At 42.9% G+C, this 10,618-nt stretch overlaps 1 protein-coding gene across 1 annotated transcript; it reads right to left on the reverse strand.

Annotated features, from left to right (window-relative positions):
- Window positions 1–352: 352 nt before the first annotated feature.
- TRAPPC3 (trafficking protein particle complex subunit 3) lies at window positions 353–10,289 on the reverse strand. Its single transcript, XM_054999982.1, has 5 exons — window positions 10,058–10,289; window positions 5,325–5,422; window positions 4,973–5,072; window positions 3,558–3,740; window positions 353–2,565 (listed from the first exon to the last, which is right to left on the reverse strand). Exons 1-5 carry the CDS (start codon window positions 10,100–10,102, stop codon window positions 2,446–2,448), a joined length of 546 nt encoding a protein of 181 aa, XP_054855957.1. The 5' UTR covers window positions 10,103–10,289; the 3' UTR covers window positions 353–2,445.
- Window positions 10,290–10,618: the final 329 nt, after the last annotated feature.

Raw genomic sequence — 10,618 nt, forward strand, 5'->3', positions numbered from 1 at the left:
CAGATTACCGGGCATGCAGAAGATTGTAGCACTGCTGGCACACCTTACTTCAGGCATCACCACAACCCACTGTGTTTCATTATGCAGCATTAACATGCCTGTACATGTGGTGAGCTAGTCACAGCTTAATGGTGGTAACTGCTCTTTGCTCTGCTTGGACTTTTTCCTCTACAGCTCAGGGTATCGAAAATTCCCACATGTGTTGTGTGGTCTCAGCAGGCTAGGGTGCAAGAGCTAAAACATTTTGCTGTTTCCATGGGGAACAGCCATGACACACTCTTTCCCCCTTCCAAGTCCTCTGCCGCAGTCCACAATCCTCAGCAAGACAATTAAGAAGATAGTCATAATTTATTTTAATGCAATATTTTTAAAATGTTGCCTTCAAAAGCTTTACAAATGGAAAATGCATGAATAACCCCTTACATAACAAAAATGTTTCAATTATATACACCCATTACCCATTCACCTGCCAGCTATTGCTCACTGCAACTGTTTTCAAACAAGATTCAAAACATCACTGGATGCTATTTTGGGGGGTGCTGTAGGAATGACTTTAGAAACCAGAAATACTGGGCTTTCATCAAGCAGATACAGGTTTTCAATATTACAGGGTGATGGTGATATTTTATATTTATCTCAAAAAATTCCTATTTCACTCTCTCTTCAGTAACCTATGCCATGGAATCTGACAAAAGCCAGTTCAGGTCAGAAGAGCAGAATTTGCTCCTCTCGGCCAAATTCAAGTGGGAAAGCTCTATGGGAAAGGTGCAGGAAACTACCATCAACGTGCGATATCAGGCTGTTGAGAAAACACTTCACTATTCCACTGACACAGGAGTCCATGTCCCATTCTACCACATTCTACATAAGCCACTTCATTCTTCCACAGCGCACAAATTAATATGAGCCACCAATGGCAAGACGGAGTTGCTGCATAGTCAATGTAAAGGGCCTTCCAATAATACGCTTGATAGGTATGTGTGTATATCCTGCAGTCCCTTCTTCATGCTCTTCTGATTAATTTCTCTTACAATTTGATACTCAGTTCTGTGTGCTGAGGACTCTACAAGTGTCAGCTTTTGCTAGTCTTATTTTGGGACTCCAAACATGGATCAGGTTCATTGCAAGCATCGTGCTTCTTCAAGGAAGGTGGGCATTCTTATTTTAACCTAAGAGTTATTACCTTGCCTGAAGAGAATTTTAGAACCTCGTGATGTAGAGAATGATCTCTTTAAATGTACACAATTTCATTCACTAACGCATTTTAACATTTTGATTTTCCCTGTCCAAGGCAAATCTTAAGTGCTCCCTGCACCTACCCAGTACACAAGCATTAGCATCCGGCCTCTCAAGGATCAATAAGATCACAAGTTTCTTTCCAAAACATTTTGGAAGAGAAGTCCGGCATCCAAACTGCTGCTCCACTCCCACCAACCCCCACAAAGACACCAAGATAAGATTTTCACCACCGAAAAGCCAAATACAACCATTCAGAAGCCCTGCCTGGCTGGTCATTCAAGAAGAAAGTTTGTGTTTAACTTTTTAGTCAATTAGTTATACAAATGAGGCCTGTTCCAAGTTTTTTAAAAAACCCTTTCTCCTGAACTTATCTCCGCAGAGGATTATGCCTTGGAAAATGCTTCCAACAGTACTTAAAAAGCAAAAGTGCAAATTAAGACAGCACACTGCTGCCAGTTCTCCTTGGGGATCTCTAGTTGACCAGAAAAGAAGGGTTGGAGAAGATGGAAGTGTTTCAAGCACCATTTTGTTCAACACTGAAGAAAGTCCACAAAAAGATCATTCATCCCAAGAATGCCACCAGAACTTTTTTTGCATGGACGTATTTTGTTTCAGTGTTGAGAATAGAAAGGATATACCAAAAGTAAATCATAATTTTTTTCCTCTACAACACAACGAAAGCAGCAACACTGAATATGTTCCACTAGGACTCCCCAGCTTATTTCAAATTATAGACTGCATTCCTTGAGATTTAGAAATGGGTCCCTGTTTCCCACAGATATATGTGGGTTCTGATCACACACCTATAGGAAGGAAAGGAGGGGGGGAGAGAATGTACTGATATGTTTCTTCTACCACAAAATGAGTAGTATTTTTTAACTGGTATCTAACTTCGGTGCCAAAGGTCAAAATTATAAGATTTTAATAGTCCTGCCTATTTGCATGGAACCAAGACATAGAAGCTAGAAATGGGCACTAATTTGCTCTGAGGAGTATGAAAAGTATTCTGTAGGCTGTGAAGGCCTTGGATACAAATCTGTGGAAATAGAACAGAACCATTCGAGCAGTTGCTTCCTAAGGAAATAATGTAGATCATTGTAATTAACCAAACTGGGCATCAGAACATAACAGAGGGCATGACATGCCTACAAATCCTGGGTGGGGTCTTTCATCTCCTCCAGTTCAACGGGGAGGCTGTCCTTGGATTCACTCCTCTCCTGCAGGGAGATTGTCTTCAATCCGCCTGATAAATTTCATCCTTATTTCTGTGACTCCATCTCCTTTCAATGTGTCCTGAACAAATTTGACATCAACAGCCATCTGAACCTGTGGTGTAAAAAACAGAAACCCGTGTTTTTGAAACACACAACTAGAACATGCCACAAGACAGCCTAGCACATATGGAAGAGAACAAGGGAACCACCACTCCCATATTACTGGACAAAAGGGTCACCAGTGACCCCCTCTTTTTACCACCCTTACCATTTACCATCCCAGATGTACAGAACAGGAAGCGTTAATGCATTTTTCATGACTACTGGAACATTCTCCCCATTCCCAGTTAACTGTAACCCTGATGCAATATTGTTACTTCTGCCAAACAAATACAGTCAAATACAATCAAACTGGAACAGAACAGAAGGAGACAAAAATGAAAGCCCTCCTCCTCACCCTCTGCCCCACCCTTCCATTCCAGAAAAGCTTTCACTGCTCTGCCAGAAAGATGTGCACATTAGTAACAAAAACCATAGTCTGTCCATGCAAAAAGCTGGTGGCAATAGAACATGCAAGAGTTGAGTGTATGCTCTGTCGCCACCAGCTTTCTGCAAGAACAGAATATGGCAGCTTTAACATCCTAAGGAATCCTGGATGCCATTAAAAACTATAAAAAGATAAAGCAGCAAAGTCAGCAGACCAGAACATGTAAAGAAACTGTCTTGTGAACACCAGAGGAATAAATTCAGGCAAGCATGATTTTGTTGATAAAGGGACAGCGCTCTTGTGATCTCCTTCTCATAGGACAATTACTGATGACCATTCTAACTCTGATCACTGTGCCCTCCCTTCCTTCCTTCTTATCCCCCTGGAATCCTTCTATTAAAAAATGGCAATAATCCAAATACTTTCAACACCTGAATGCTGAAAACAGATGAAATCTCCCAAATAAGATCGCATATGTAAATGATGTTAACACAATGTAGATGTTTTGATGGGATACAGAAGACAGGCATATACTTCTATTTCATTCACTCCACATGTACTTCACCATACAGAAAGAACTATAGCCACTGCCTCACCCATCATCTCCCCCTCCTCACCATTTCCAGGGCTCCCCGCAGTACTCCACACAAGAGGTTAGAATAAATAAGAGATGAGTGATTATCCGGCAGCTCCACAAAGTCCACCAGAGGATTGTTTTCAAGGATGAGGGAGAACTCGTCACCTGCCGGGCTCCAGTTTGTGATACTTGGGGTGATGCCCAAGTACATTTTAAATGCCACCTGTTAAGCAAAACAAATATGAGACAAGGATTGGACTCTAACAACGCAGTGTTTAGCATGCTGCTGCTGAGCAAACTGCTGAAAGCCTGCAAAATAAACTTAGCAGCAACTCTCCAAATGAAAGAAGATGCAAGCCACTGTCTACATTGTCAAGACAGACGAGGGACCCATCTTATAAGAAGCAGGTTCTCTACGACAGACACAGTGATGTCGCCTCTTGAAAAGAGTTCAGGAACATTTGAGTCATATGCTGTACCACTAGAAGCAATTTTGATTTATCTCAATTGCTGCTTTAATAAATAACAGAAAACATCTGATGTGAGTTGGCTTTCCAGTTTCTAGGAATTAAACTCAGTTGAGCCACAGCCTTTTTCATGTTACTAACAGACTAGAAGTCATAGTTACATCTTATGCGGGTACATCAGTAAGCCAATCTAGTTGCTAGAAGATGCTGATGTAGAAACAAAAGAGTTGAACAAGTCCATGGCTGGCTAGGCTTATGGACTTGGTCTTTGAACCCAAGTGTCTAGCTCTGTCTACTGGGCTAATGTGCCCAGATTCTAAATTTGTGCTGCCTTCTCATCCAAATTTCCTGCATGCAAGTGGGTGCAGAAGCAACTGCTTTTTCAAATTCTAGCTGGAAAAGCCTGCATCCAGACTATACGACAGACCCAACTTGAGCCAATGCCAAAACCACCTTCCCTTTAGGTAGAATGCTAAACTGACTATTATCTCTAACTCCACAGGTATCATCAAGAGGCATACGGAATAAAAATTATTTTCATGTACTTCCCTAGCAGCACTTTCCAGCTGTAAAATCCAAGTTCAAAGAGTAGTTTTATGGCTTTCAGTGAGAACTACAGTTATGGGGGGAGGAAGAGAATAAGTATAAGCTGGTGTGCCATCAACAGTTCTCACGTCAAAGTCCATTTAAACTCTGACGCACTCTAGGGCCTGACTGCAGGAAGTGCTGGTACCAAAACATAAATTGACTATGATGTGCCGTACATGCCTCTGGATTGCACCACATGCATGCAACAAGGGGTTTTCACTGTTCTTTATGAAACCTGTTACACAATAAAATGCCTGGCAGCAGAAACTGGATTTTAAACTTGGATGTCCAAAACGTAAAATGTCTTTAGTAGACATGTAGAAATCTCAAAAAAAAGGGGGGGAAACCCACCAAGAGAGCATACTGGGCGTAAAGAAACATAATCAAGGCCGAGCATTACCTTTGCAATAACATCTGCAGTTTCTCGGAAGTCATGGCATCGGCCCACATTGGATCGGGCCAGAAAGTCTTCTATAAGTCGAACGCCTATATTGTAGCCCCTGTTGAAAGAGCCAGACAGCAGCAAGTGATAAAACCCTGACACCACTAGAGAGCTCACCCTTGAGGAAGAACATTCAAAATATTGGCAAGAGGTGGGGGGAATGCTCATGCATTTGCATTCTCTCTCTTTTAGTTAAAGAGACTGCAAAACAATGGGATTAACAGTACCCAGCAAGCATCCAGCAGAAAAGGAACCACCAGACAAACCCCTCCCAGCTAGATCAGTGCTCACCAATTGCTGGTTCCCTTACATTTTATCAAGCTGTTTGTTGACGTCTTCGTCGTTCTCGTAGTCTTTACACAGCTGAGTGACCAGAGCCCCGTATGTCAGTGTGAAGAGCTCCGAGCTCTAGATAAATTCAAAATGCATTTAGTGTTGGCCAGACAAGCGAAGTCTGTGAAAGTGTTAAGGGACTGTTATCCCCCAGGTCTAGTTTGGGTGGGCCTGAAGGAGAAATAAAAAGGGCAAGAAAGCTTCTGCCTGAAAAGGAATAAGCTATGCAGCAAATTCTGCAGGTACCTCCCAGCTCCATACTTTGAAGAAGAAGAAAAATAACATTCAACTCATCGGGGGAAAAGAAAGAAGCCAAACCATTCTGCTCGCAAGTGTCAGCTGACTGCCATGGAAAGGAAATGCTACTTCTGTCTGTGATGGATAAGTAGCTTCCATTTCCCTTCCTCCTCCACCATGCCTCAACCTCATCTTGAGAAAAGCAGCCACCTACAGGATGCTTAGTCCATAAAAATCTAACCTGTTCATGGCATTGTTGGTTCATCATCTGCTCCTACATCAGAACCTACCTTGATCTGGCTAAGAGCTGGAGTAGCCTTCTCATTATTTTACAGAATTGTCACTTTATATGGCAATAAAGTCCTTATTCCAGGTAACATGAACTTGATTTTAACTGATGAAAGTGAAGGCACTCCCCATCCCAACTGATTATATATGTACTGCATCCATGGCTGCTATACTGGGCAGAAACTGGAAACTTCTCATGAACGCCGGCTGTTTAAACTGTTCCTTCTAAGAGAACTGTCTTAAAGCACAGTTGCTGCAAACAGCAGGAGTTCCTGAACAGATCTCAAACGGGCTTATGGGTCAGGGTATGACCAAGTGAGTTTTACACCCCTCTTCCCTCTCCCCATGCATTCTGCTTGGCATTTAGTTTGGGAAGACAAGGTTTGTTAGTTTGGGAAGTCTATTAGTTTGGGAAGACTATAATGTAGTCCTTATTATTATATTCTCTTCTACTCCAGATGTTGTCTTATCACTTGCCTCAGAATAACCTCTTCAGCCTTGAAAAAACATTCCAAAAATTAACTGGAGCCCTGTGCTGGATTTAGTGCAGCATCCTGTTTCACACAGCAGCCAACTAGCTGCCCTGGAGGACCAACTAACAGGACAGAGGACAAGATCCTCTCCTGATATTGCCTCCTAGAGCCGGGTTTCAAAGATTTGATGCTTCTGAATATGGAGATTCCCTTTAGTTACGTGGAGAGCAGGCACTGATGAACCGCCCCGCCACAAATATGTCGTCCTCTTTTTAGTGTTATCCATGCTTGCAGCCATCACTATGCCTGCTGACTGTTAACTCCACAATTTAATTACTGATTGAGTAAAGACATACTTTATTTTGTCCTTCCTGAATCTACAACCCATCAGCTTCAAGTACTATTGTTACGGGATAGGGAGAAAGAGCCCTTTCAATCCACTTTCTCCATCCCATGCATAACTTCATATACCTCTATTTTGTCCCCCCACCCTCGGTCACTGTTTTTTCTGAACTGAAAAAGTCCAAACTCTCTAGCCTTTACAGGTTATCTGTATCTCCCCCACCAAAATCTAATGTCTCGCTCTGGGCTTGGAAAGACTTGTGATAGCAGTGCAAGCTTGGCAATCTCTCAACTGCTTATTAGTTTTTCCACCTGCATCATTTGGCATAAGATTTGACATAAAAGCTCAGAAGGGGAAAAGAGAGAAAAAGGCATCAGGCTGACTATGCAGCAGATCTGCACATATCATCAACAAGGGGGGGGGTCAAAAAAGTTGCTGTGTCTCCCTCACATTCTGTATACCTGGAGCCACTGAAATATACTACAAAATTAAACCAAAAGTTATATGAAAAGTTTTTAAATCCATGCCCTTCTATTAGCCTGTCAAGATGTAAATATATCTGAAATAATATACATATAAAGAGCTCTGCTTGGGGTTTTATTCAAATTTCATTTATACAGCAGAAATAGCTTGTCTCAGATTAAGAAACCTATCACCTACCATGAGATGCATAGATGCAGAAGGTGAAATGAATGGCAAATACCAATACTAGAGAATGAAAGCAGCAGGCAAGCAGAAAGTGGAAGGGGGGAAAAAAAGACAAACATCAGAATTTAGTGAGACAACAGAACAGAGATTACACCACGTTCTCACAAGCTCCTACAAAGCCAAACTGCAGAAGAGAGTGTCTTGCGTCACATTTGGAATTAACGCATTTTAGATGTTGTACAGGATCCCAGCATGCCGCTCACACCCAGCAGCAAGTAATAAGGCCAGCCATCAGCTGATCTCTTAAAAAGCTAAGAGATGCTGCTTTGGTTTCATTTTAGAAAGAGAAAGAAAACTGACTGCAGCCCCAGGCTGAAAACAGATGGATTAAGTAGTGTGAATAGAGACAAGTCATAAGAATACTTTCACCCTTGCTAGTCCTTGTGTGCAGAAAGAAGTTGACAGGCAAACACATGCATGCATACAGAAAGGGTTTAATCGGTTAGTTAGAATCACAGCATTTCAGCAAACTCACTGATGTCAGTTGAACAGAACAGCACATGAAGGGAGAATGCCTAGTTGATACTAGTGCAAAGTGTAGACATTAAATACTTTGATTGTTCCTTTATCATTAGGTATTAAGAGGAAAAACAAATTTTATACACACATTCACTGTTCTGGATCAAAACGAGTACTTAACTATTTCCTATGTTGCAAAAAGAGATGCTAGGTAGTTAGAAAAGAACTTCTGAACTGGATAAAGTATCTGCTTAAAAAAGAATGCCTATAAAGTGTTGGTTGGCTGTTATAGTTAACACACGCAAAAAAGAGCAAAGCTTTTCCCACATGCCAGCCTGACCTTCTAGTCACGGGTACCCTAATCTCATTACTAGATGATGGCAGGGAGATGATGCCAAAGGACTGAAATGATCACAACTGGACTACATTAGCACAAGCAAACTAAAAAATGGGTTTTGCACATGTTATTATCTGTGCACGGCCCCAGTAGATGATCAAAGGCCACAAGCCTGTAGTAATCTTAGCATACTGAATCTTCACAGGATTAAAACCTGATGGAGAGAAAGTTGAACACAGAAGGAAGGATGTTAATATGATAAGCGTATTATGCGACTGCTATGGTTGTCTCCTCTGCTTTAGTTTCACTGGACTGGTTAGCACAAAACTAGTTTAGAGATGTACAAATACAAAAAATGGCAAAAGTACTGATACACATAAAGATTGTTGTGCTTAAATCAAGGCATTTTTTAACAAAACCTAATACAGTGGTGGTGGAGAGTGCTGTTAAGTCATAGCTGACTTATGGCAACCCCTAGTGGGGTTTTCATGGCAAGAGACTACCAGAAGTGGTTTGCCATTGCCTACATCTGCAACCTTGGTCTTCGTTGGGGCTCTCCTATTCAATTACTAACAAAGGCTGACCCTGGTTAGTTTGCCCGGGCTATCCAGGTCAGGGCCCTAATATAATATCCCTGCAAAAACTACTTACTACCAGAATGCAAATCAGGTTGTGGTATTATTTCACTACTGTACATCCTGTTAGTTACATACAATATGCATATTTAAAAGTTTGCTCTTTTGTAAGGTTTTTGGATACAGGAGAATTGCTTCTCATAAAACCAGCAAATGGTAGACTATCGGCTTGAAGAGCATTTGTATATCTGAAAATATGAAACAGGTACACACCAGGTGTTTTCAGCTTTTCAGATACATAAATGCTCTTCAGACTTGACCAAACAGGCACGATCCAATTCATAGCAAACACACACAGATTCATCTTGTTTCAACATGTGAAGCAATCTTAACAGCACATTTGGTCCACTGTTGAGTCAGACAGTACCACTAGTTAGCCTTAGAACCCATGTTGATTTTACTGGAACAAAAATGAACCAGAATCTAGGGGGCACCTTAAACGACTGAACCATAATGTTATTCCAGGGATTCTTAACAAGGTCATAGAGGCAATCTACAAATTTTCACAGACATTAAGAAATTTGGGGTGCAAAGGGGGAGCATTGATTCTTTGTCAGAAGCCGTCTGGAGTACTGTTTTTATCTCCCCCTACCTTTACGGTTTGAGAGACATTTGATGACAATGTTGTATAGTGACTTGTACAGTGCAGGAGTGACTTAAACTAACAGCCACTGTTTTACACTGGCCCAAACTTTTTGAGCACTAGAAAGAAGGTTGCTGACCTCCATATGAGACCGCCCCCCCCCCACAATTATAATTGATCTCCAGACTAAAGAGATCTGTTCTTCTGGAGAAAATGTATGCTTTGGAGGGAGGCCTCTATGGCATTAAACCTCACTGAAATCCCTCCCGAAACCCCACCCTTCTCAGGTTACAACCCTAAATCTCCAGGAATTTCCCAACCTGGAGGTAACAACCCACACCTTCAGATGCACAGTCTGGTGGATCACCAAGAGCACCTGAAAAGAATGACTCCTACCCAAGCATCATTCAACCCATATCTCCCTGTCTCCCACCCCTCTTTTTCAATAGATCCCGCCCCCTCAACAAGCCCCCTCAACCTGCCAAGCCCCACCCACTCGACATGGCCCCGCCCAAGCCCCTCCACCACCACTCAGCCCACCAGGCCCCACTCCCCCCTCTCCTCCTTCTGTATATATTAACCCCCTCCTTTCCACCTCTCCTTGACCCGTTCCCCCCTTCCTTTCTCTCTTCCGCAGCCGCCGTTACCATTTTCTTGCTCTCGGCGCCTCCGCGACTGCCCTGTCGCGCCATCCTGCTGGCTGCGTCGTCGAAGACCGCCTCAGTTCGGCAGTAGCAGAAAAGAGTCCCGCGGTGGTGGAGCGAAGACCCTCAGGAGAGCGGCAGGAAGCCCTTGCTAGGCTGCCGTCACCGCGCCCCTCAGAATGCCAGCACTACAGATCCCAGGGTGCACTGCGCCGAGCAGGTAAGCCACCGAGCATGCCGGGAGCGAGAAATGTTTTCACTGTCGCTCAGAGCGAAAAATGACCGGAAGTGTCTCGAGGGACGTTCAGGGAACTTCCGTCAAAGCCGCCATTGGCACAAATGTATGGCGCTCTATCTGTCAAGCATCTCTATGGTGTAATTGAGCTACGTTATTAGCGTGGAAAACTCGTTCAGTGGTTAGGCCAGTCAGGATTGCAGTTGTGCGCATGCGTCTCTCCGGGCTTTCCTTGCAGCGGGTTTGGGAGCGCCTGGACTTCAAGTCCCAGCATGCTCTTCTGACTCCCACGCTTTCATGTTCAAACAGAATTTATATGCGCTTGATGG

The sequence above is a fragment of the Eublepharis macularius genome, chromosome 15 (genome assembly GCF_028583425.1).
Source record: "Eublepharis macularius isolate TG4126 chromosome 15, MPM_Emac_v1.0, whole genome shotgun sequence".
NCBI classification, from domain to species: Eukaryota; Metazoa; Chordata; class Lepidosauria; order Squamata; family Eublepharidae; genus Eublepharis; species Eublepharis macularius.

Bases quoted from the DNA above. Each gene is read 5' to 3' on its own strand.
- TRAPPC3 (XM_054999982.1), bottom strand. From the start codon at position 10,102: ATGGCGCGACAGGGCAGTCGCGGAGGCGCCGAGAGCAAGAAAATG. The intron at 5,423-10,057 runs GTAACGGCGGCT...GAATTTATCTAG, and splicing joins GCGCCGAGAGCAAGAAAATG to AGCTCGGAGCTCTTCACACT. The intron at 2,566-3,557 runs GTGAGGAGGGGG...TTTACACCACAG, and splicing joins TGCGGGGAGCCCTGGAAATG to GTTCAGATGGCTGTTGATGT.